At 42.7% G+C, this 27,703-nt stretch overlaps 1 protein-coding gene across 1 annotated transcript; it reads right to left on the bottom strand.

Annotated features, from left to right (window-relative positions):
• Positions 1 to 1,749: 1,749 nt before the first annotated feature.
• Positions 1,750 to 25,838, bottom strand: KL (klotho). The gene is made up of 5 exons (XM_028726485.2): positions 24,841 to 25,838; positions 18,408 to 18,918; positions 15,751 to 16,019; positions 13,726 to 14,833; positions 1,750 to 11,564 (listed from the first exon to the last, which is right to left on the bottom strand). Exons 1-5 carry the CDS (start codon positions 25,585 to 25,587, stop codon positions 11,167 to 11,169), a joined length of 3,033 nt encoding a protein of 1,010 aa, XP_028582318.2. The 5' UTR covers positions 25,588 to 25,838; the 3' UTR covers positions 1,750 to 11,166.
• Between the last annotated feature and the right edge of the window lie 1,865 nt (positions 25,839 to 27,703).

Genomic DNA, 27,703 nt, shown 5'->3' with positions numbered 1-27,703 from the left:
ACCTTCCCCAACTCTGTTGGACCATTGGCCATGCTTCTGGGTTTTCAGTTGGACCAGGTTGGCACTCCACCAGGTTGGAGAAGACTGATTTAGGCCTACAATACAAACCAGAAAGTTGGCACCGTAAACTGGAACCAACTTTTTCAAACACACTCACTGCAGTTTCCTAGATGAAAATGGCAGAGCCATCATACACCAAGATCATCCAAAAACGACATAACACCAATTTAACCCCTTACCCACTCTTTCCTATACCTGTACAATTAGTAGGGATGAATGATAATTTTGGAAGGAGTCAAGAAATGACCTCTGTCACTTTAGTAGTCCCCAAGTAATTCCTGGTTGAGTCAGCCCCTTGGCATTTTGTCTCAGCTCATCAGCCTGTTTCCCTCCTCCACACTTCCACAAACTTATTAAGTTGTAGGAGGATGAGGTGAGGAGGGGAAGCAGCTGCTGTGAAAGCTTAAGGCTGCTTCTGCAGAGGTAAGCTATAGAAAATATTGACTTTTATTTCTCCTGACTCATTGACTGGAAAGGCTATTTTTAAAAAATCCAGCTATAGTACGCAGAATTGGGTCAAGCATGTCCAGTAAAGACTTCTTGGACCTTGCTTTGCTCACTTTGGGAGGTGCAATTTTTTGTTGTTTTATTTTATTTATCCTGACTCACGGACCTGGACATAAAAAAGCCAACAACCCTACAATTCCCACAATGGAAATGGCCAGCTCTACTGTTAGGCAGAATGAGGCAGTCACCCCAGGAAGCACATCCTGGGGAGTGGAGGAGTAGCAAGATGTGCGACAGATTGTGTGACCTATATTTATTACCCCTGAGCTAGTTTACTGTCCTCAGTTCAGGTAAAGGATGTTGTCCCATCACTAGTGTTGAGGTAGGATTCAAATGCCAGCCTCATTTATACATGGGATGGGGAGGGAGCCATTTTGTTCTTAACTTCAGGCAGCAAAATGTCCAGGGCTGGTCCTGAATGGAAAGTTCAGATATGCTCAAAAGTCTCAACTGCTGAAAGATGGGGATTTAGGGGAAACAGGTCATTTTCACAAGCTCTCTTGGCTGCACTTTCCTTCTTCCACTACAACTTGTACATTTGGGAAAAGACTGAGAAAGGAAATCAGCAGCTGAGAGGGCCGGCAAAAGTGAGGGAGCTTCTCCTGCTGTGTCTTTCCTTAAAAATTGAGAATTGCCCCCAAAAGCCTGAGAGGGATGCAGCCTATTCCAACTTAGAATGCATAGATTTTGCCCATCACTAAAAAATAAATTTCTAATTCACAGTATTTGATATGAAAAAATCAGATTCCATTGAACCCAGATAGGCCTCCAGGATCGCATGGCAAGCTTGAGGAAATAATGCATAGTTATTTGCAATCAAATTGGTTTTTAAAGCTATAAATAAACATTTATAGCAGATTCCTTCTGTATGTATAATTGACCACTTCCAAAGAATATATGAAAAGTGGTGACTCATCACCCTCAGGCTATATATATATATATATATATATATGCAGGTTTTGGTGTCCTCGGGTGTCTTCCCGTGTAAAAGATGGGGTGTCTAGGCGACGTTTCGACGAGGTCTCACTCGTCATCTTCAGGCTGGTGCTTTCGGCTTCTTGTTACTGGAACAGAGCTCTGTTCCAGTAACAAGAAGCCGAAAGCACCAGCCTGAAGATGACGAGTGAGACCTCGTCGAAACGTCGCCTAGACACCCCATCTTTTACACGGGAAGACACCCGAGGACACCAAAACCTGCATTCCTGTACCCGTGAAAATCTACGAAAGCATATATATATATATATATATATATATATATATATATATATATATACACACACACTACTGTCCCCTCTCTCATACAGAAAGTTTTGCTGATATAATTCCTAGACCTGCTTTATCTAACCATCTACTAAAATGCATTTCTTAAGACTCTGGATTGGATGGGGTCTAACTGAAGTTAGTGGACTTGAATCATGATCTCCTTAGGGCAAAAATATTTCCTCACATTGTGTCGTTTATATGACACTTTTCTGATAAAAATAAATCCAAAAACTTTCAAACAATAAATACATTACAAACATTAAAAACTGCAGCCACATAGTATAATTCCAACAAATAATGGATAGTATGTTTAAAAACTGGCTGGAATAAAATTATATTTCATACCTATCTAGGAATGGACAAAGAGGGAGTCAGCAATCCCGAGAAGTCTCCCTCTCTTTTTCTCTCGTATGGTAGAACATGTTCTGAGCAAAGTAGAAATTGGGCTTTAACATTTCACTTCGTTGTGGAGTTCTGTGGATTAAATGTTTGGATAGCATCAGGAAAACTTGGGTTCGGGGAGAGATGGATCATCTCCCATTGCCTCAGATCAGGGGTAAGCAATGAGGTACTCTCCATTTCTCATGGACAACAACTTCTGTCAGCCCCCAGCCAATTTAGTCAATAGTTGGGGAAGATGGGAGTTGCAGTCAATGGCCCTTGGATACCCCTGCCTCAGACTTCTGCTACAATTCCATTTGGTTCCCGTGTTTAGAGATAGAAGTCAAGTAGATATGCTTTGGTCATCTAGCAACCATGTATCTGTGAAATACTGTTTTCTTTTTTAAATGAGTATTAATCTTATCTATCAGAAGAACACTACCATGTTTTCATTAAGTGTTATATTGCCATTGTTAAGTCAATATGGCCATTGTGTGGTTTTTTTTAATGTACTCATATTAATACCTCAATTTTTTTTTACCTCACATCTTTTTATCAGTCAGAAACAACCTGTAAATATATAACATGGAGCTGAATAAAGTGGCATATACTGAAGGATTGGATTTACCATCAGTATTACTTTTTGTTAACATGCTATTATATAGTATTTCTTAAAATGTTATCTGATTCATTTTTCCATTCCTACCCCAGCTATCTGTAAAAAAAGAATCACTGTTAATTTGATGTATCTTTATATTACATTTACATCTTCCCTGTCTGATCAGTGTCCACAAATTTCATTTTCTGTTTTGTTTTTTGATTCTTTTTCAGGGGCAGGGGTGGAATCAAAACAATGAAGTAAAATCACTTATAAACTTTGCTTTACATCTAGTAAAAGCAATATTGATTGCAGAGATCCTCTGAAGCTGTTTTGGTTCAGAAAAGTTTTGCATTGCCTTCTAAAAAGAAGGCAATCTACTAGTTTGTAGCAGTGTAAATGAATGTATTAGTCAAAATAACACAACAATCCATTATATTAGATGTAATGACACACAAAAATATGTGTGTTAGGAGAAATGCGCAAAAAATATATATATGCTGATGAATTTTCATCAGGACTTTTCTCAAAAAGAATTGCTAACTGATGTGGAAAAGTGGAGAGCTAAACTTAAGACTGGGGAAAAACTAAGAAACTGGGAGAAACTAAAAATGACAGATTCACCCATCCCTGCTTGACTTGTCAACATACACCACAGAGTCCTGCTATATTCCTCCAATTATTTAAGACACAAGCTTTGCACAGTTTCCATTTTTACCACTTTATTCTAAGTGTGCTAGGTACATCACTGAAACATTAAGGCTTACCTTAATTTAAAAACATCCCCACATTTATTTATTTTTTACTTTTCTCAACAGGCTCCTTCTGTAGGGGACTGCCCCACTTTTACTTACAAATCTTGCTGCCTTCTGAATCTCAGGGTTCTTGGTGAAGCTGTGCAGTGTTTGATCTGATCAGCTGCATTACTTTTCAAGTGATGTGCCTTTCCTGCAGTGGCTCCAAACCTGCTGAGATATTCAAGTTATGGTTATATACCAGTGTCTGCTGTTGCATTTGTTTTTATAGAGAGTTAGACCCAGACATCGCATCCCATTTGCAAATAGGAATCCAAGCAAGCCAAGACTCTCATTGGAGAAAGGAGGGAGGAAGAACCACATGCCAGGCTGTTGCAGAGGACCCCAAGCCCTCCAACGCAAATTGTCAAAGGGGAGCAGGAGAAACTGCCTCCCCTTCCAGCAAAGCAACACGAGTGAAACTCTGAGCACCACAAGTCTGGATACAAACCTTTATTACAATCCCATCTACTTACCTTATATTTAACGTATTTCCCCAAAGCACTCATCTTCCTCTCAGTATATCAAATTGCACTCATAGACACGAACAAATTCCATCTGGCAGGCAAGAAAAGTTGGGGAGGAGTAACCTTATAAGCAGCCAGGGTAGTGCAAGGTCAGAGAATAATAAGTGCTGCTCAGTTTGACTCCTTTCCTTGCTGAAACATCTACAAACCTCTAGTCTAGAAATCCCCCGTCCCAGCAATGTGTGGTGTGGCTCTTGGAATTCCCCACTCTTTTTCAGGCTGGCTGTAAAAAAAAGAGGCGAGGGAAGCAGAAATTTTAAGAGGCCAGTCCTTTCTCATCACTGCATCTCCAGGCAAGGAAAAGTATCACCTGCTGAATCTATGTGTGTTTAAGATGCAGAAGCTTGGGGGAGTGGGATGCCGTGGGATTTTCCCCAATATAAAAAGCAACCATTGTGGGGCACTGAGCAGCACTGGGCACATAGAAGGCTGTGGGGGGTTGGAATTCAAACATTTCCGGCTCCCAGACAGGACAGACCTGAGATGTTTTGCTGTCAGGGGCAAAAGACAGGATGGTACCCCACTTCTTTCATGTACTGAAGCCAGATGGGCTGACAGTCAAATCTTACCTCGACACTTCTGATGGGACAGCAACTTCTACCCCACAGCAGGCTGAGCATAGCAGGTGAGGTGAAGGGGTTCCAGACAACTCCAGCAACGTGCTTCCATTTCCTGCCATGTCCCAGAAACATCTGCCACCTTTGGCAGCTGCCTTTTTCTAATGGTGCACACACACATCCGCACACAGCTTTCAGCCAAATAGGGAAGCCTCAAGCAGCCCCAACCCTGGTGATTTTCGACCCAAAGAAACCACCACCAGAAAAGGAAGTTCACACCTGCATTTTGTACAAGTCCATTTCAAGGAGATGCTGCGAGTCAAATATACAGCTGTGAAAAGCCCTTTAGTGAGACCTGGGACGTAATGTATGAACAATGGCATGGCAAGAATCAGAGAACAAAAAAGCCCATTTGAAACTGATGCATCATAGAATGAAACCAGCTCCTCAGAGGTTTCCATAAAAGGTTGTGATGGTATAGTTTTACAAACATATATTCGTTCTTCCGGAGGTAGCATTTCCCTCAGGCTGTTGAGTGTGGAACACATAATTTATACATGTTTCTTGATTAAAAATAGGGAGCTTGCAAAGCTCCTAGCTACTTATCCACAAACTCATGCAGAAATTCCTTCGCTCATGAGTAACCAAAGGCTACAAAGCCGTATTAGATGCACCGTTCTTCTCAGTGGATGAGGGAAAAAGGAGACGGCAGCTCCAGGAGCTGAAAGTGTGGGGCTCCTGTGTCCTATGCATGTGTGTGCGCACTCACACGTGTGCACACTTGACAGAACAGCGGTTTCAGACCAATCGCCTCTGTGAGGCACTGAACGTCTGCCTGTCAAAATAGAAAATAGCATTTCCAGCTGATGCTGGAACTTAAACAAGCTGGACTTGTAACAAAATGTTCCAGTGTGGCATGCACCTGCTCAGTCTCCTGTGCTTCTCCCCAGGATACTCCAATCCATTCCCCTTCCAACCGTTTTCTCACAAAAAAATCCAAGGATGTCAATCAGCATTCCATGGAAGAGCAGCTTAGTCCATACTGGGCAGGTTTTGGCATCTCCCCATTAGGCTCCTCTGCACCTAAATATTTTCTGTACTTTTGCAAATATTGGGTTTCTCTTGAGCGCACTGATACCTTCCTCTTATGTGTGGATGGTGATGCTTTGGCTAAATAATGACTGGTGTTCACCTCTGAACTTTGGAAATGGAGAGAATTAATAAAGTGATGCCCAAACCAAGGCAAGCCATGTAACATTCCTGAGGCTCGTGTGTCACACTCCTTTAAAACTTACACTGAATTTATACCTGGGTGCATCTAACTACAGATCTCTTGCATCAGCCAGGAGCAAATCAACAGTACCATATTTCCATTGAGGCAGGATATTAAAGTAATATAACTAAGCATCCTCAGGAACTGTGTGAAAGGTGACATCCAGTCACATACCCTGCAGAAATGTTACTGGTTAACAACATTAAACTCGTGCACATCTCTCAGGTTCAGCCTTTAAGATGTAAAAGTGAGGCTGGCACATTGCAGGGGTAAAGATGGATAGAACTTACCTTACATGAATATTTGGAGTCATGTGGCTAGGGGGAAGCAGAAGCAGTTCAGGAGGTTTGAGATGAGGGGAGAGAGAGAGAGAGACAGAGAGAGAGAGAGAGAGAGAGAGAGAGAGAGAGAGAGAGAGAGAGAGAGAGAAACCACAGGAGATTATCATTCATCCTTAAACCTAAAAATCTTCTTGACTTTCCAGTTAACTATTAATTCCAATTATTCATTCATAGGATAGCTGAAGACAAGCCTAAAGGCCGCATGGGGTAAAGTAGTCTGTGCCAAAGTTCATGTTGCAGAACGTGTTTCTTATAGCCGTCCCTCACATTCATCTATCTGCAGGATGCCACCAAGACTTGGTCTGCATTTTACAGAGATGTGGGGAAATAAGAGATAGTCTGTGCAGAGTGGGACTCAAACGTCTGACCCACAGGGTGTCCCAGAAAGAGGTGTCTTGATATATTTTGCTGGCTAGGACAAAATAAAACAGGAACAACCCACCACCACCACCATTCCACATATAGAAGCCAACCAGACTAACAGATGAATCTTACCTCAACACTGTTAATGGGCCAGTTCCTCCAACACACATCAGGGCAGCTTACAGGATACAGGGCAGGCTATATGCCACACAGAGCTGTCCTCCAACACTCACCATCAATCCCTGCCTTCCAGCACCTGTCACCTGATGCAGCAGCCTCACTCTGCCTAATGGCAGGGATGGCTGTTAAATTTAATATAACGACAACAACTGGACTTCAAAAGCCCTGCAAGGTAGAAGTAGCACCCTTGAAATCCTCCTTCCTTTTCATTTTTTTCCAGTTTCAGTCTCAATGGGAGGGAAACAAACAATGATAACATGTGTGAGGCAAAATCCATGGATGTTTCTGGGGTGGTGGGGAAAGTGAGGCCAGTATCGGGTCTCTGAAATCACTGGTCTCTCCACCCTCAGAAAGTGATATCATATGCTTCCTACACCTGAGAACCCACTCAGATCAAAGAATTCCAGGGTTAGCCTACTGGGCACAACTGATCTGAAGCACCCGATACTTCAAGATATCCAAGGTTATAAATCTAGAAATACCACCTGGCTGAACCAGAGAAGATGGTCAAACTGCAACAGTGCAAAGAAAATAAATCTGATTGTGTAAAAGAGGCAACTGTTAAAGCACAATTTATAAACAAGGTAATAAACACAACATACAATTGTTAACTTGCAATTAACTTATCTATTGTCATACATTCCACAAAAACTATCAATTCCACAAAAATATTCCGGATAAAAATATACTTTTAAGTGTTACATTTATAGTTTTCTAGAAGGTAGCATTCAATGTACATTTATTGACAAATAACATAGTTTTTGAAAGTGCACAGAGTCAACTACATTGCATGCAGATTTGCAACATCAAAAAAAAACCCCCATTAATCTTTACATACCACTTATTTTATTAAATAATCCACGGTGCTTCATAAAAAATAAAATTTGTTTGCACTCTCCATACATCTATCTAACACATGTCTATAGGGTGCACTTCACAGAAAAGTGCAAATTCATAATTTACAAATAAATACTAGGTGAAACGTGCTATTTGCAACAGGCAGGGAACTGGGTCACATTAATATGGGCAATAAGTGGCAAGGCAGAGCTGTCTTTCTTTTCTGTTCAAAAGCCGTTTTGACTAGTTGAAAGCAGCACACATATTTTTGCCTGCTAAGGCACCATATGAAATTGTGGTTTCTGAACTTTTTATTATCATCATCATCATCAAAGGCTGATTCATACAAACTTTGTTGAAATGAACTTAAGCTGCTTTAGAGAGAAAGAATTTCTGCATGGTGGCCAGGTATTTTGAATTGATGTCGACTGCCAGCTCACCTCAGCCCAGTGTGCTGAATGCTTTCTGGCACACTGAGAACCACAATCTGGGCTTATTCCACTGAAGCATTCAGAAAAAACAGCTGACCCAAGCCCAAACTCCTGGAATCTTGATGCATAAAATCTCTTATTTTTCATGTATCTAATCAACATGAAAATGTTTACATGTTATCAGCCATTGCTATACTGTATTTACTCAAGTCTAATGCGCCATCAAATCTAATGCGCACCTCAATTTTCAGAACCTTGAAACCCTAAAAAGTATTTTCTGGCGAATGTAAATGTGCCATCGAATCTAATGCACTCCTTAATTTCCACAACATAATTTGGCCAAAAAAGGTGAGCATTAGATTTGAGTAAATAGATTATTTTATTTCAAAGAGCTCTGCATAAGTAGCTAAATCCTCTGTACAATGGAAATCTGCACAGGTATTAGCCTCACTGCAAGTTCCTTGCAATCTCAAAAAGTTATGTACACATAGATGGCAGTTTGAGCTAGATACAATCTTGTCACATTATCTTATATTTGCTTATCTGTTGGTTAATAATCACATCACTCAAAATGTTTTTTCTCTCAGCCTGCAATCACAAGACGCCTTCTCAAGATGAGAGGGCTGTCCATCTTTTTCGTCATGGGTCTAGAAGTAACTTTGCAAACCACTGCCTCTCTGTGTGTTCATTGAGATTGTGAGGACATGCACAAATTAGTTCCTTCGTATGGTGATGAGAAAATGCCAAGTGGTTGCTAGGCTAACTCAGCAGCGATTGGAATATGCATCTTTCACTGTCTAGCAATCACATCTTCCCTTACCGTTTTTTCCTTTCCTGGAACAGTTATCAGGCTGTGCTTGTGAGTGTCAGAGGTTTAGGGTGTATCTAAATGTACAGTTTCCACCCAGGCCCACAGTCCGAGCCCTAGAATGTTAAACTGTAGGGACACAGCAACTATTCGTGTTACCGATCAATCAGCACTTCATTGCACAGTGAAAAACACTGCCTTGCAATGTGCCAAATAGAAAACTGTAGCGGTGATCTGCAGAGTAAAATTCAAGCATGCAGTGCTGAATCCCATATGCAGAGTCTGAGAACTTCAACTTGTAATGTAATGAAAATGTTGGGTTATATCCAACACTGCTGTTCCATTTGCACAAAGGGTCTTTGCCTCCTCTTATCCCCTGCAGCTCCCCATGCATCTTCACAGTCTGCTTCAGAAAACTGGAGGATCCTTTGGGGGGCACAGAGGGAGAGGAAAGGGAAATCCCACTGCATCAGTCAAACGCCTTTTGCACAGCACTGGAAACAACTTTTTGCCTCAAACCTTGTACTTTTGAATAAAATTTGGCTGAAGGCATGCCCTCTCATGCATGCTGAGAAATCACGGACAGACAGAATATGAACACTTCCAGCAAAATTATAGGCATCTTTACTTACAAGTAAACCCCACTGTGTTCAGCGGGCTTTGTCCCTAGTAAATGCACTTATGGGACAGCTGCCTTAAATTGGGTTAGAACATGCTAGGTGAAAATAAGTCTAAGTGCGTAAAAGGGTACTGGGAGATACAGTAGAAGCATTTCCTTGGAAAATATAAAAGACAGCAGTTATTTGGATCTGTTTCTAGGGGAAAAAATAAGTTTCTTCGTGCCATGAGATTTATGGCTGCTATTTCATTTTCTTACTTTAATATAGCTGCCCAATTCAAGGGCAAAAATGGTCAGGATATGACTCCCATTTGTTGCTTGAAAATACCAAAACAATTCTCAGTTACTGACCTTTTCTTTTTGTCTAAAACTTATGACCTTTTAAATCCTCCTGGCTGTCACTTACCTTTATTGAGTGAAGCCACCCCCAACTACCTGAAACCATTTGCATTGCTTTCCTACAAGAACACAATCCCTTCAGGTCAAGTAAAGTAAAACACAGACTGGCCACAGTCCCTCAGTGTGACAATAATGCTAGCAAATCAAAGGACAGGCAGTATTATGGCATCAGCTGCTGCCTTTTATACATATAAATCAACATCAAAGCACCAAAATATCAAAATCGCATCTCACTTTAGCAATTCCGCTTTGGCTACAAAGCTCTCCTCTTTCTAGAAAAAAATGCATTTACTTGTTTTCACTCTTGCTCTTGTCTTATCTCCTTAAATTAATTTGGAATGGTATAGCCATACATCAACATGAAGCTATAAACAGATTCCAGATACAAGTCCCATTTTCCTGCCATCAGAATCCATCTTTAAAAACTAGCTCCATGTTCAAAGGTGGGGGCATTATTCAGATGAAGAGTGAAACTGCTCAAAGCCAGTCGCTGAATCTATCCTTGGTATGATCAGAGCCTAAGAGTCTTAGACTGGACAAAAAATTAATTTCATTCTAAGGCCTTAGCAGTCAAATGTTTGCGATCCACCATGTTGGTTTGGACATAATGCTAAACCATTGTTTTAACCAGCAGCTGTTAAGCTAAACCACAGTTTAGGGTTTCGAAATGGAATCTGCCATTCTTTTCATTGCTGGAGGAAAGGGGGAAGGTAGGTACATTATCATAAATAGCAAAACATGGTTTAGTGTTACATGCAAACCCTACTCACATCTACCCAAAATACAACGTATGTCTAAGTGAATCAAATGATCATTCCATCTGACTAATTTTAGTCCTTCAGCTAAAAGAAACAGGGATTCTCTAGGATGGAATCAGAAATTCACCATCAGAGAAGAAAAGCTAAATTTCAAAATATCAAGTATGATTAAACTCAAGTTAGAACATCCCCTATTCTCAATGAAAAATACATTCAGTCTGTTCAATGAGGCCTGCATTGACCTCACTATGCATGAAGCATTATTCTCACTATGACTCTCCCTCAGTGGATCAGGGGATGGGTGCTACACCACCAGCAAATTGGGGGGGAGCCTGCTAACCTAAAGTGCTAATACAGAAAGGAGTCACACAAGCTTCGTGGGCACAATCCATTTTCACATTTAGTGCTCCACAACACTGGGCAGCATGAATGATTTCATGGTGCAAAAATAATCACAGTCGGGTGTATAATTATTTCTGAGCTCCCCCAGGAAATGCATATGAAGGACAATGAGCTGCAGGAAAGCCGTATTCATGCCTTCTATTGACCTTCTTGGAGTAGTAAGTGATCAGAAATACAGTAACAATGAAAGAAAACAAAATGAAAGAAATGAAAGCAAGCAAAGATCTTCTGGGTTGCAACGAGTCACATTCTGGGCACAGAATAAGCTCTTTGAGGCAGAGCAAGCCAGCGGTTTCCGAGCCAGGAAAGGTGTAATTGTCAATAATCTGTCTATAATGCATCATGGAAGACTTTGGCTCATATTGATTCACTGTATATCGATAGAGTCCATACGATCTAGGATCACCCCTATCACTGAGAGAATAGGCAAAATAGCCACGGAGGTTAACATTATCCAAGGTGTAGGCTGCAAAACAGAGCACACATACAAACAGAATGCACACACACAGAGGGGACAAAGAAAAACAAATTAGTGCCGTGTTTGTTTTACCGCTAGACCACTATACCAGTATACGTTATATAAACTCTAGGTTGGTATTCATTCCCTTCAACAAATAAAGCATCTCGATCTTTAAAAACGACAGTCCAATTCCACTTAAAAGTAACTGGGTAGTTCCAGAGCCCACTAGTGTCTGTCTCTCTCTCTCTCTCTCTCTCTCACACACACACACACACACATCTACACTCAGAAAAACCCATTCATTTGCATACACAGACACTGATTTGCAAACCCTCTCCACTGCATCTTCCACCTCTTTCCCTGAAAAAAGCTTTCTTTCTCTCCCCCCCCCATTTTCTCTCTTTTTTCTCATTCCCCCTTCTCCCTCCCTCCTTCTCTCTCTCCCACCTTTACTTCCCAGCTGCCATTCCCTCCTTTACAATTAAGTTTGCCTGCTTGGCAATTAAGTTTTAGAGAAAAGGGTGCCATTTGTGCAAATGAAACACACAAGTAAACTTAATAGCCACAAAAAAACAGAAGGAAGACCCCAAGACACTGTGTGCCATACCTGGTCTGAATGCCAGTGGTTCTCCACCCCTGGTCTATGGCTATAGCCGTCACAACATACATTTAAAGCAGTCTCATACAACTTTGAGATTCATGGCTTTTCCCAAACAATCCTAAAAGCCGTAGTTTGTTAGGGGTGCTCAGAGCTGAAAGGAACCCCCTCACAGAGCTACAATTCCCAGCCCCAATTCTCGGGGCGGGGGGGAGGCCATGGTAGTTAAAGGGGCATGTGAGTGCTTTAAATGTATGCTATTGATGTGACTGTAGTGTATAATTTTAGGGGCCATTGTCCTGTTGAGCCCAGTACTGTCTATTATGTCAGGGAGCAGATCTCCAGCACTTAAGAGTCTTTTAACTGATACTTTCTGCATCCAAAAGCTATTGGCAGGCTACGACATGTGCTATGGCACTGAACGATGGCCTTAACTGCATGTAACCTTGCCCTCCACTGACACTGCGATACCGTCTGCGATGGCGGTATTAGTTTGTTTATTTATAAGAACATATGGATCCTGCTTTTTTTTTTTGGCTCTAAAACTGAACCCCATAGCAGCTTACAACAAAATAAAACAAACATTCGTGAAATTAAAAATCCACTACAAACAGATGAAACGCCAACAAAAACACAGCACAAATATTTCATTACCATCTAGTTAATGCAATAATAATTCGCATACCTTCAGCCTCTATCTCACCACAAGGAACAGGCCCTGCACAGTAGCTCTCGCTTCTTACCTTACCCTTCATTATTTTGTTATTAAGCTAGCTTAATTTTACTGAGGGTACGGGGAGGAAAGCCTTCGGTGGCTATTCATGGCAACGAAATCCGACTATCTTTTTCTCAGCAACAGCAGAGAGAAGGGCACTGAGTTCCAAACACTGCCTTGGCACACACACAATGTACTATGCATGTGCTCTGGGTATCAACATGTATTCATTAGTCCATCCCTTATTAGAGGCAGCGGCCTCATCCAGTTATCTTCGAAGCACAGTTCCTGCTTCCAGGCTTTGGAACTCTTTCCCTAGAGAAGTTAGACTGGCTCCCTCCTTGTTGTCCTTCAGCTGACAGGTGAAGACCTCCTTATTCCAACAGACTTTTTGGAACTGACTGCTTTTAATGAAAGGGCTGGTGCTGTTTCTATTGTAATTCTCTGTATGTTTTTATTACACACACAGTTTTAATTCTGTTAATGTTTATTACAAATATTTCACCCCCTATATTTTAGCTTCTCTTATTTTCCCTGTCAGGGGAAAAGGCAGGGTATACACATAATAGTTGCCGGTGCGTTTTTTCTTTTTTAAAAAAGTATGTTTAGGGGTACTCTCATTTTGACTCAAGAAAATCACCGTTTTATAGTTCAAATCGGGGAAAATAAACACAGTAAATGAACAAAAGTACAAAGATTCACAAAATGTTTAGGGGTATGCGTACCCCTGTGTGTGTCCCCCCCTCAGAAAAAAAGCACGGATTGTTGCTATTACATATCACACACAGCATTCGAGAAAACACACCAAGAAACGTTGGTCTTGAGGAACATAAGCATTTCCACAGGACTCTTACCTTTCAAGGCTTCGTTGATATACCGCTCCATGTAATATATTCTCAGTTTGTCTCGATCCGGTTTCTGCCCGTCATCAATTCCACTGGCTAGGATGTAGATTGGGATGTCGCCATATTTATCCTTCACCCATGCGAGGAGCTTGCGTAACCCCCAGGGCACCACTGGAGTTCTGGCAGGTGACTTCACCCAAGTGATGTCATTTTGCTTTTGGACCTCGAGGAGGTGGTCGTAATTGGCGGGGTCTTCGTTTATGGCGCTTACGAGAGACGTGGTGTAGTGGCTCAAGGCGAAAAAGTCGAACGAACCACGTATGAGGTTTCTTTCCGCCTCCGAGAAATAAGGCAAGTGTAAATAATGGGAGCCTAGGCTGTTTTTCCGGTGAAGCCACTGCCTCATCACATCTGGGTAGTCACCACTTCCAAAGATAGGCTCAGCAAGCCAGCCAATCTTAAACTCCAAAACTCGTCTGGCTGCACTGTAATCGTTTTTCGAAAAGGGCTCGACCCAGATGGCATGGAAGGCGATTGAGATTTTACCTTTCTGAGTCTTCCTGAATGTTTTGTCGTACAGGCGCCATGCCTTGGCGTGGGCCTTCAGCAGGTTATGGGCTCCTTTGTATGTCAAGTTTTCATCGCTAGGCTCATTCATTGTGATCCAAAATTTGACATACTGGCCAAGTTTTTTAAAGCAGAACCTGGCATACTCAACAAAAGCGTCCACGATCTGCCGGTTCTCCCATCCTCCATGCTCAGCGAGAGGAAGAGGAAGCCCTTGGTACTCCCCCATGGGTTGCCACAAAGCAACGACAGGAGTTATATTGACTCTGAGTAGTTCGCTGACAAAGCACTGATAGTAAAACAGGAGAGTGTGGTTAACATGAGATTCATTACCTAGAGGGAGAATCAAAGGCCACACCAGCGAAAAATGGAAGTGTGTGACATGCATTTCCTGAAGTAAAGAAATCTGGAGCCTGATGGCCGGAAGATCAACACAGTGAGGCTTGCGATTTGGGGCACCCCTTCCATCAACTTTAATCAGCTTCTTTGTATGATGGACATCCCAAACATAAACATTAGGGTCAAGGAACTGGGACCGTGTGGGATCTACCTGGAAAGAGAGGGAGAAGCAGATTCAATTCGTCCAAAGGGTGTAAACTCACAAGCAAACAAGTTAAGTAACTACTACTAATAATAATAATAATTAGGCTGATGGGACCTGAGAGTCAACATCTGGAGATCACCATGTTAGCTATCTCTGCTTTAAGGAGTATCTAAAGTTTGCATCAACAAATGATTTAGATATGCAATAAATCTTTCAGGAACCAATCAGTTTTAAAAACAGAGGGAGCTCAGAATCCTTTTAAGGTGACGTCCAAACGATTTATGGGAAATGTGTCTGCTGTGCACTAAAGTACACCGAAATAAATCACAGCAAAGATGCGGCTTAGAAATAAGGGACATGCTAATTTTAACCAACTTAATATTTAATGACATTGTTCTAATTTATTATGCTAATGTCATAGAAGACTGTTCAATAGCTCAAAGCACAAATATCGAGCCATCAAAATTGATTGACACACAGTATGAAGAACAATGAATCCCCCCCCCTTCCCTTCACTGGAGCCCAATATGTGCTGGGAAAGCCCACAGAAGTCCTGTGTGTATGGCCTACTTCTAAGGAAGGAGTAAGAGTTAACAAGGCTGCAACATGTTTTCATTTGATTGTGCTACCATACCACCTCTGCCTGATCTGTCCCTGAAAAGAACAAATCTGTGGGGGGGGGTTGCTTTAAATCAGGGGGGCACAACAGAATGGGGAAGATGTGTACACACAGACACCCACACACTGAGAGTTCTGCCCAGAATATAGCACCCAAACATGCCCAAACTGTGATGTTTGTCAGAGGGAAGGCCCTACGGCCCCAATTAGAACGCATGTCTAGGAACGAAACAAAGACAATATTATTATTTCACCTGTGCTACAGGAAAATCGGAGGAAGTGATTTGCTCTCTCATTTGACTTACCTGAAGAAAGCTTTCGGTAACCCCCCAAGCAAAACCACAGGGGAAAGTCCCTTCTATGGGCTGGTCTTCTGGTACTGGGAGGAAGCCATTGTTCTCTATCACCTTCTGGTAAAACATTCCTGAAGACTTTAGCATCAGTTTCTTATCCTGACTCTGAAAGTCAACGTAAAACAGACCCCTTCGAACGCTGTAGCCCCTGAGCCATTCAAAGCCGTCCATGAGAGACCAAGCCGTGTACCCGATGACAGTAACTCCATCATACCTGACAGCTGAGGAGAAAACAACAAAAATAAGATCACCTCACTTCCCCATCTGCACACATTTGAACAACTGCACTTGAACAGATTTGTTTGTGGTTCAGAAAAATGCTACCGCTTACATATCCTGCTCAGTGGTTATCAAGCTACGGTGTTAATATTGCCATGCAGATATGGCCTAAATAGCGTAAGGATCCCTCCACTATGTCCCAGTGGGCACCTAAATTGGTCCCATGGCATTCTTTTTTTCTGACGGAAAATGCAAAACCTGGAAGCTTTTGAATACAGTACTTTTAAACAAGCAGATACCTCCATAAAAGGATGTAATTTCACTTACTCGTTGTGACTTCTTCTACAAAACTGGTGTAACAAAACGGTTAATTGTTTTATATAATTTAGTTGGTTCCCACATCTCAGAAGCCCAACTGGCCTCTATCAAGTTCCATGCTGCACAACACTTCCAGCAGAGATTGGGGAGGTATCCTTGCTTTTGATGTTCAGGTGTCTCTTAAATACTTATTCATACAGTTGTTTGAAATTTTCTCAAGTCCCCAGTCATTTTAACGGTGGTTCTGTACTGCTGCACACTGCCCTGATGTTTTATGAGAGGGTGGTATATAAAAGCGTGGTTGTATTTTTTGAAATTGCATTACTTATTTGTTTAGGAAACTTGAACCCTGTCCTTCCAGTACATTTGCATCACCTAAGGGTGGCTTACAGTTAAAAACAAAACAATCCCACTAAAGAAATAAAACGACAGCACAAAAACCGAAACAACAGATAGGGTTCTACCCAATCTATCAATAATGTCTGACAAGGCAAATGCTTCAAGAACAGGAAAGTTTAACCAGTCAGTGTGAACAGTAAGAAAGTGGATATCAGAATATAAGTCAGTGCTTTTTTTTCTAGGGGGGACGTAGGGGTACACATACCCCTAAACATTTTGGTAATCTAATGGGAGAAGAAACTTAAAAAAATTAAAAATTTAGTTCCATTGAATAGCACGGTGAATCGTCAGTTCCGTTGCTACCCTCAATGGCAGCCTCATTTCCTTTCCCAGTGTTTCCTGAGTCTCAGACGGAAGCAAGTGTTTAATGTGTCAGCTGTGTAATATGAGGTAATGCATGTTCTTTCTACTTTTGTCCATTTGCTGTATTTATTTTTCCCAATTTGAACTGTAAAATTGTGATTTTCTTGAGTCAAAATGAGAGTACCCCTTAACATTTTTTTAAAGAAAAAAAAGCACTGGTATTCAGAGGTATTATAGAATATTGGTGCAGCCCCCAAGAAGGCTCTTCTCTCATCCTGCACAGCCATGCCTCAGCCACAAACAGGACATGGAAATTGTCATCTCCCAGGCATCTTAGAGAACAGGCAGCATGGTATGAGAGGAGAAAGTCTCTCAGGTGACCTAGAGCCAATATATTTAGGGTTTTCAAGGTAAGCAGAAAAGCAATACAGAACTTTTACTTAATGATTTACATGCTTAATTAAAATACTACTCTACTTCAAAATAATGACTGTCCCAAAGTAACTAGCAAGTGTTGCAAACAATAAAGACAACACTCTGTAGTGAATGTAAAATTGAGCTGATAAAAGTTTTGCCACTTATTTTACATCTTTCATCAAAGTTGTTTTAAAATAAAAACCAACACAGGCATAAAGCAAACCCAGTTTTCCATGGGGGCCAGAATGTGCAGCTTGGTTGCTATTGGTTGCTAAAAAGAGAAGTTGTATCTACCATCTGATGCATTTACCAACACTCAAGCCCCTTTCCGTATTCGTATAAATAAGGACATATGTAACTGAGACACAGCTTTGTAAATCAGCTGTGAAAGCAGAATAAGTACTCCCAACAGTTATTTTCATTTCTTCATTACAGGAAGAATGAATTCTTGCAGCCTGAGAAGAGACTCTTAAGGTCATTGCCAGAGAGTTACAGAAATTATATATGCACGCACACGCACACACACACACACACACACACACACCAGAGAAAGAGAAAGAGAGAGAGAGATTTGGTATATATTCTTATCTAGCAAATATTTACTCAGCTATCTGACGCATTAAAACTAATCATTGGGTATCTCCTGCCTGATTCTCCTGCAAGCCTCATAGCCAAGAGTACAAACATCATGAAGTTATATTAAGCAACCAGCTTAACTTTTTGCTGTAACCAAAGAAACATTATCCAAACTTGTTGGAAAGCACTTGGCAACCGCAGAGGCAAGCAAATCCCGTTCTTTTGGAACCTCACTCTGTAATGAACACCTGGATAAATGTTTAAAGACTCACTGGGTTTTAGCCTCTGCAGAACTTATTTAATGAATGTGAGGATAATGTTTCCCTTAACTTGTGCCAGGATAATAATGGTGACAAGAATACCATCTACAAGCCTACCTTTCAGAGTGTCCATAATGAAATTTTTAAGATAATTCGTGTACTTGGAGTCATCGGTCTTAGTGTTACCAGAAACGTACCAGCTGTTCTCCACAACGAAGATCTCTGGTTTGTTATATTCACTGCTTATCCAGTAAAGCAGAGGCCTTAGGCTTAGCGATTCCAGCTGGCGGAATAACATGCCAATATCCACGAGATGGAAACTCAACGTGGCCCCAAACGAAAGAGCAAAGAAATCGGCTGTCCCTCTGACAAACTTCTTCTCTGCTTCGGTGAACTCAGGCAGCACAGAGGAAAGATTACTCTTCATGCTCTGGGGATAGTCTCCATCAATAAATATAGGTTTAGCAAACCAGCCCAGCACAAAGTCAAGAGATTTCTGGCATTCGTGAATACTGTTTTCAGTCATATGTAGAGGTCTTATCCAGTGAGAGCCTAAGGCAATTGACACTTTACCTCTTTGTGCAGGACGAAAATGATCGTTGTAAAGATGCCACACTTTGGCATGAGCCTATGGGAAAGAAAGTCCCCAGTGAACCATTTTTATTTTACTCATTTTTGCTGTTTTATGAAATTATGTATTCAATCTTAACAGATATCTGTGTTACCAACTAGATGGTAATAAGTCTCTTGGTGGCTTTAGGGCCTCCATTCAATCAAAACATAGTGCAACGTTTATAAGAGAGCAAAGTAAAATCAGCTGGCTTCCTTCAACTTAAAATTAAGGAAAATTAGCCTCACAGCTAGCAATACCACTCTGCTCTTTGGGACAGAACTGTTCGCTCTCATTCTAATATCTCAGAAGAAGGGGAACATAATGCTAAACCAGAGCTTAAATTAAGCTGTGATTTAAAGAGAATGTGCAACATACTGGTGTATGCTACCCAAAAGTCCCTGCAGTGCTCTTTCCTTTCCCACGCAGAGGCTGGCACATGTGAACCAGCGCTTCTGGCTTGTTTCTCTCATAACAAACGATAACAGTAAGTCAAGACAAACTTTGCCACTTTCCTCTGGACATGTTCCAATTTGTCAACATATTTCCTAAACTGCAGTGCCTAGAACTGGACGAAGTACTTCTGGTGCAAATAGGTCCACAAAAATTAGTGGTTCAAACAATTTTACTAGTCCAATGCCCATAATTTGCTTGCATTGCTCATTTTGTGGCCAAAATGAAAGGGAGCAAGGAACCAACTTTTGTATACCATCCTCATTTGGTCCCCCATGAGCAATTCTTTAAACAGTCAGTCAAAAAGGCAAGTGGGTATTTATAATCCTGACTCAGAAGGATGAATTGACTAGCATGAACACATTCAGACTCACAACCTGCTGGTAGCAATGTGCTTTTCAGAATCTGTCTCTCACCAGCCTGAAAAGCCATGGCTCCCTTCCTTCAGAGAGTCTACCTCCTCATCATTATCACCAATTTCCCCTGCACTACTCCTACTTAATGTTACCCCTTGCTTGCTTGCAAGGGAGACGGCTAATGTGCAGGAAGTGACATCTACTGCTCAACTACCACCTTTTTCTGGGCCAGAATAAGAAGAGGTGGTTGAACAACCAGGTTGCAATGGCGAGGAGGAGAAGCAGGTCCAGGAGACTTTCCCCAGTTGCTCCCGCACTGAGTTGTGGTCCCTCAGCAGATGCTTGACTATGCTGACCCTTAAGACCAGCTCTGGAACAATCCCAACAGCCCCATATATGTGGTCAAGAAATATGTTCTATCTTTCCTTTACTTGCCCCTAGGTTTTAGAGCGTGGCACTGTGGGTTAAACCACAGAGCCTAGGACTTGCCGATCAGAAGGTCCGTGACGGGGTGAGCTCTGGTTGCTTGGTCCCTGCTCCTGCCAACCTTGCAGTTCGAAAGCACGTCAAAGTACAAGTAGATAAATAGGTACCGCTTCGGTGGGAAGGTAAACGGCGTTTCCGTGTGCTGCTCTGTTTCAACAGAAGCTTAGTCATGCTGGCCACATGACCCAGAAGCTGTACGCCGGCTCCCTCGGCCAATAAAGCGAGATGAGCGCCACAACCCCAGAGTCGGTCACGACTGGACCTAATGGTCAGGGGTCCCTTTTACCTTTACCTTTTTATGTGAACCTATATTTTCACATAATGGATCATGTAGCACACTTGGAACCATTTCACCAGTTGCAGAGGAGAAAACCGTGCATGAGAAAACTTGTCTTCACAAAGCTCAGTTCGTGAGAACTGAGTGGGCAGGTGAAATAAATATCACTTAGTGATGCAAGTCCCACAGACAATGACAACTAAATTTCATGAGGGATCATTAAGTGCATCCTCAATTTCTTGCAAACAGCAATACTTAAATGCTTTGCTATGCCTATATCTGAAAGGGGGTGGAATCTCAGATAAACCTTGGCACCACTATGTGGAAAGCATAGAATGCAGCACAGAAGAGGGGATCAGTTTTTGAGTTGGATTCAAACTATTTAGAGGGCTCCTTCAACAAGAGTTATTATAGTTAATGTGAAGACTTCAGAATTATCTCTAACATAAAGGACATGGCAGGCCCCATCTTATTTGCAGCAGCAACCCCCAGCAATTGCAGTGAGGGCATGGAACAAAATTAAAGGGTTTAGGTCAGACACACAGGACTTGAAGATTTATCTATATGCAGGTGATGCTACGTTTTCACTAATACAGCCAAAGGAATCAGTGTCCTAACTAAATTAGTTTAATTTCTGTCTTTTAAAAAAATATTTAAAATCAGATTAGTTCCAATTTTAATCTTAGGGAAGATACTGGTAATCAGCACTAAGCATTTCTGTTAGATATTTGGGGATATATCTACAAACCAATCTTTCATCAGCAGTTCAAGAAAATCATGAAAAACTGCTAAAGGAAGTGGCAAAAGATCTGAAAAACATGCCTTTCCATTATTTTCTTCCCAGATTATTATTTTTTTTAAATTTGAATTTACCTTTAAAACATGACATTTCAATATTTTTAAAAGGCAACAGATTATCTTGTCTGTGGTAGACTCTCTCTCCACTTGGCATATTTCCCAAACTAACAAGTTTCACAGAGGAGGGACAGCAGCAGCTGAAATAACACGTGGGATTCATGGGCTCTTCCTGCAATTCCAGGGTTTTGCAAGGAAGGCTTTTGGACATGCATTGTTTACAGCAAGGATGGTTAACCTGTGGCCATTCAGGTGCTGTTTGACTCTATGGGCCATCAGCTCCAGCAAGCATCACCACTTGTCAGGGATGAGAAAGACAGCCCAACATCTGAAGAGCTACAGGTTCCTTTATTATGGAAATTCTGGGAATCTTATTATTACTGAGTTGGGAAGAATTTTTTAAGCTATACTTCCAGAATCAGTAATTCAGGCTCCATGCCCTTACTGCAGAGTGAGGTATCTTTGAAACAGCTCTCAACTTTATTCCGAAAACTGTGGTAGATGCTGCTGTTTTTCCTCCTTGGAATCATAGGAAGCAGCATTCTAGAAAGTTAGACCTCTGACTTATCTAGCCACAACTTTCCAGAGATCTTTCCCAGCCCTTTCTGGAGATGTGTGGTATTATACCTGGGACTTTTTGTATGCATATATGGACTACAGTACTAAGCTTGCAAATTTTGGGGAAGCAATGGGGGAGGAAAACTAAAAGGCCTGGCACAGAGGGATTACAGTCTGAGGTGCAATTCAGATGCAGTGGACTTGGCTTATAATAGACCAAAGATTTCCAACATAGTTTTCCTCTTAAAATATATACATCCAAAATTCTTCTCTGTGCCTAACCCTAAGCAACAGGCACCTCTCAATTTTGCTTAACAGAGCAGCATGTGCCACAACAACATTATTACATCGCTTCCCATCTACCACAAAGCTTATGATCTAGTGCTCAAAGCTGTCACACTGTGCCAATTTTGGTAGACATGCTGATAGAAATTACTCACATCTGACTTGGATGCTGCAAGCGCAGCTTTTAATACGGCATGTATCACGAGCAACTCAGGGCCACAGGAGCTTAGATCACTGCCAGGCCAACCTCTGATGCCAGCAGGGATGTTGATTGGGAAAGTGCTCTTGGCCCTCATCCCAGTCCACATACAAGAACTTGTTCACCTTAAATCGTATCAAGAAACAGTGCAGGTCTTGAAAACTAAGGCATTGTAATCCTATAGACACGAACCTGAGTAAGTCCTATTGAACTTCTGAGTAGACACAGAGAGGACTGTGCTGTAAGGGTGCAATCAAATGCGCACTTTCCTGTGACTAAGCAGTAGAGATGGAGAAGGGTGGGATAGATGGCTGCAATCCAGTACATATTTGTTTAAGAGAAAGTCCCACCAAATTCAAAAATGCTTAGCTAAGTGATGGATCTCTTGAGTGTGAAATTTACATTTGGACTACTGGATTGCTTTTTGTGCATCCGGTAATAACAACTACATTATTTTCAATGTTCATGTCTCTGTTAAGATGATGTACATTCTGTGACTGTGACTGTGGCCATATTTTACTGCACTTGGCTTGGTATTTGTAACACATTCATTTGTCACTATTATATCTTCCTTTTGTGAATTGGTCATGGTTAATATTATAATCAATTCATGTGGGTTCTCCCGCTTGTTCATTTTCAAATAGAATAAATGCTACTGGTAATGTATTGTACAGCTGCTTTCAGATATGTGTGTTTGTCTTTTCATCTCACCTTGCAATATTGGATGAAATGCAATTTTATCCATGTTTATATTTATCAACTATGCCTTTGATAAACCGCTCTGTCACCTACAGAATCTCATTACACAATAAATTAGGCTGCAGTCCTAAATACACTTACTAAGAAGCAAGTCTCATCCAGCATAGAACTTACATCTGAATAAATATGCATCACATTGTACTGCACTTCTTTAGGATACTGCAAAGACCTGCAACTGACTGACATTACTATTCTTCTGCAAGCCCACACATTTATTTTTGCTCTTGCTGCTTTAGTGGGGAGAATTTGCTCTTCCTCACCTTTCACCTTCACAGGCAATTTTAAGCATTTAAATGTGGTAACTAATCATAGAGCCAGTGCGGACAGGGGAATGTTTATAACTAGAACTGGGAAGCCCAGAGTTCAAATATTCACTCAGCCATGAAGCTCACTGTGCAACAATGGGCCAGTCTTCCTCTCTTAGCCTAACCTACCTCACAGGGTTGTTGTGATAGTAAAATAGGGGGAATGGCTCGGATATACCACACTAAGCTCCTTGGGGGAAGGGAGATTAATGCAACTGACAATAATAAAAACATTCTAGTTCAACCTCTTACACCAATAACACACCCTAGCAAGTTTGGCTCTGTAATAAACTGGGATTGTTCCAATTATGATTTGCCACAAGTAGTGAGTGATTCAGGAGTTAGCAAGGTGTGTTTGGCCAGAGGTGCCTGAAGGGCAGTGGGTAAGTCTAGTTAAATAGGTCCTGATAAGACAAGCAAACAAGCTGTCCTGCACATGCTGGAGAAGTTGAGGTGTTTGTTCTATAGGAAAAAATCCCAGCATCCTGAAATGTTAAAAATCCCATTGTTTTCTATAGAGCTTTAATATTTGGGAAGGTTATAGTCTCATAGAACAGCAGGATTGGAACAGGCTTGAAGGTCATCTTCAAGAGCCAGATGTACTTACTTGACCATTTTCCTCCTTTGTGTTTTTCCAATATTTGGGTGACTGGAAGGCAGTGGGGTATATCCTACCTTTTATGTTTCCATAGGTGCATGCCATACCCTGTTGATAAGTTGAGCCTTGCTCACTCTTGTCTGCTGCTTGCAGCAAATCTTAGGCTGCACTCCTTTGCGCACACTGACTCATGGAATACACTGGAACTTGCTTCTGAGTAAACAGGCCTAGGATTGCACTGCCTTTGCTCTAAATCAGCCTTCCCTAACCTTATAACCCACAGGTGTTCGGCAGCACATATACTAAAAATAACCCACAGGTGTTTTGGCCTACAATTCCCATGCTGGTTGGAGAGTTATAGCCCAAAACATCTGGAGGGTACCAGGTTTGGGAAGGCTGTTTTAAATTCTACACCAGGGATGAGGCAACTGGAGCTCAACCTGTTAGACGCCGTAGCCCAGCAACATTGAACTGGAAGGGCCACGGGTTCCCTACCCCTGTTCTTAAGAGGAGCCAGCAGCAGTCATTCATTTGCCTCGGAAAAGATCACAAGTGGAGATGACTGAAGAAAGGCCCCACTCTCCCTTGGCAACTTTCCTCGGGTTATGTGCCTTCACTGGAGGTTTTAAAGCAAAAGTGGGATGGCCATGGATGCTTTAGTTGAGATTGCTGCGTTGCAGGGGGCTGGCCTTAGATGACCTTGGGGGGGGTCCCTTCCAACTCTATATGATTCTCTGACGTCCCTCTCCCCGGTGGCCAAAACTCATGGCGAACTTCGGCTGAGCCATGTTCTCCTGGGGCGTCCTTACCTGGAGGAGGTGGTGAGCCACCCGGTAGCCCACCTCCCGCCCTCCCCGCACGCCGGGGGCCAGCTTGCCCGTGGCATAGCCCTGCCAAGCCACGAGGTAAGGGTTGTCCATGGTGAGCCAGAAGCGCACGTGCTCGCCGAAGTGCCTGAAGCAGAGCTCGGCGTAGTCCCGGAACAAGCCGACCAGAGCCGGGCTCTGCCAGCCGCCATAGAGCTCCTGAAGGCGCTGGGGCAGATCCCAGTGGTAGAGGGTGACCACGGGCTCGACGCCGCGCTGCCTCAGGCCGGCCAGGAAGCGCGCGTAATGCTCCAGGGCGGCGGGGCTGGCGGGCGCCGTGCCGTTGGGGAGCAAGCGCGCCCAGGGCAGCGAGAAGCGGTAGTGCGACACCCCCAGGAGGCTCAGCGCTTCCAGGTCGCGCTCGACGCGGTTGTAGCTGTCGCTGGCCACGTCCCCCGACGGCGCCTTCGGCTCGGCGGCGGCCCGGGGGAGGCGCTGCGCGAAGGCGTCCCACACCGAGGGCCCCTTGCCGTCCTGGCTCCAGGCGCCTTCCACCTGGTACGCCGCGCTGCCCGCCCCCCACAGGAAGCCGTCGGGGAACGTGTCGTCCAGGAAGAGCTCATCCTCGAAGGGCAGGCGGGCGAAGCGAGACCAAGTGGTCTCTCCCTGCCCGGGGTGCCCGGCCAGCGGGCGGCACAGCAGCAGCACCCGGGCCAGGAGCAGCAGCCCCGGCGTCGCGGCGCGAGTCATGGGGGAGGCCGAAACGGACGTCGACGAGGGCGAGAAGCGGGCGCGGGACCGGCTGGAGTTGTCTGTCCCCTTTCTCCAGCCAAGCCCCCTTTATCCCCTCGCTTCGCCCTCCCCTCGGGGCTGTTAATCATTACCGCGGGGGGAGGTGGCGGGAAGGAGGGGGGAGGTCAACCGGTTTGCACCGAAGGGAGACGACGACGGGGCTCTGTGCCTCCACCTACCCGCCCCACGTCGGTGGGCGCGGGTGGTGCCTCAGGCACTTCTCTAGGAAGAGAGGCATCCGCGCTGGGTCTTTCTTCCCCCGTCCCGTCGGGAGGTGTCAAAAGTGGGAGATGGAAATGCGTCATTACCTTCGCGCGCCTCAAACAATGTTTTCTTTCTTCTTGGTGAGACTTCGGCTCCCTGCACCTGACCTTGCTTTTGACGGCTCCTTTTTCAATCTCCTTGCTGCTTCTGCATTGTTCAGTGATAAACTTTGACGCCTAAAAGGAGGGGGGGCGGGTCCAGCTATCACCATCCATTCAGGGAGTTGGATCTTGTTTCCCCTTCTTCCTCCGGCATCAGCTCAGACTTGGCGAAACTGAACTCATGTCTGGCTTCAAATTCGAGATTCCCTGAACGCTTTGCTACGCCGTGATTTTATTTTCTCACCTTGTCAATAGTCACAAATCACGTTAAAGCATTTGAAAGACTGCGGTGTGTAGTGTCTTTCATTTCTGCTCTTGGTTGCAAAGGAAGGGTGAAGGGTGAAGATCCTGTTTCAATCAGTATAGAACTGGAGAGTAGTCCTCCTTATTCAGGATTATTGAGCATGACATATTGGGATGTGATCTTGCATATGGTGGTTAATTTTGTGCTCACAGGTTCTGAACAAGCTTTAAAGGTAAGCGCATATCATGTGTTGAACAGTGACAAGCAGTTGTTATCTTTCTTTCCTCTCTCTCCAGAAAACCGGGAAGAATGGAAACAAGCCTTTCTGTATTCAAACTGCATCGCTGTAACTTAACATTACAATACAATATATTGAATATATACGTTGCAACTACTTTAAAACAGTTTTTTTCATTTTGCTTTCTGAAGATGACAACATTTGCATTAAGGGAAGAAGGAAAGCAACTATTCAATTAGAAACACTTCAGAAATCTTCAAGGGAGAAAATGCACTGCTTATTTACCGTAATTATTTAATCATCCCTCTTAATTGGTTGAATAGGTGTAATACATTGGAGTCTTGTAAAGGACAGGATACAGTACTCTGCACTTAACATCATTTAAAGAGACCAGGGGTTTTTTTTATTTAAAAAAAGGTATAAAGTTGCATATTTAAAATTTGAATGCAAGGTGAGACTTTTAAAAATAACCTGCATGTGGCAGGGAGGCCAGCAGCCACACACAGATGTTCTCAGGAGATAAAGTTACTATTTAACTAAAGATTGGAAGCATTGTGATAATTTAGATTTATTTTTAGACAACGGTCATTTGGAGATGGAAAAATGCAAGCAGTTGCTAATACTTAGAATATTTCAGCAGGAATCTGTTTATATTTTTGGCTTCTTACTGACATGTCATGAAAAATCAAAATAGATCTGCTGCAAATTCATATTCTTTTGCACTTAAAAAATACCGGTAAATAAAAATACCACCAGCTCCTCCAGGTGTAGGATGGAACCTATGGTACCACAGCTGCCAAGTACATTGATCAATGTTGTGTGTAAGAAATATAGTTTTTAAAAGTTTGTCACTGGACCTGTCAGGAGTTTGTCCAAAAGTGATGCCTTATTGGACCTTAAGATTTGACAGCTGAATGTGAATATTCCTTAATGGCTGGCCCATTCCCCTGAAGGGGAAATTCATTTGTGAGGCTGGGGTGTGATGAGATGAGCCCTTCCTGTGCTGTTTTCCCCACACAATTGGCTAACAGTTTTGAAACTAGAGGGGAAGAAAGATGGAAACTGCCGGAAACATCCTTGGCATGAAAGTGCACTGGAGGCTGTCTTTATATTTTCTTAATTTACATACTGTATATAAACAAGCAGAGGCTGAAGAAGTGAAGGTAAGAGCCAGGCAGATTCTGCACTCCTAGATTACAGTGGTACCTCGGGTTACAGACGCTTCAC

This window comes from Podarcis muralis, chromosome 4 (genome assembly GCF_964188315.1).
Source record: "Podarcis muralis chromosome 4, rPodMur119.hap1.1, whole genome shotgun sequence".
Taxonomy (NCBI): Eukaryota; Metazoa; Chordata; class Lepidosauria; order Squamata; family Lacertidae; genus Podarcis; species Podarcis muralis.
The sequence above is the reverse complement of the archived record's forward strand: the minus strand, read 5'-3'. Positions and strand labels throughout refer to the sequence as shown.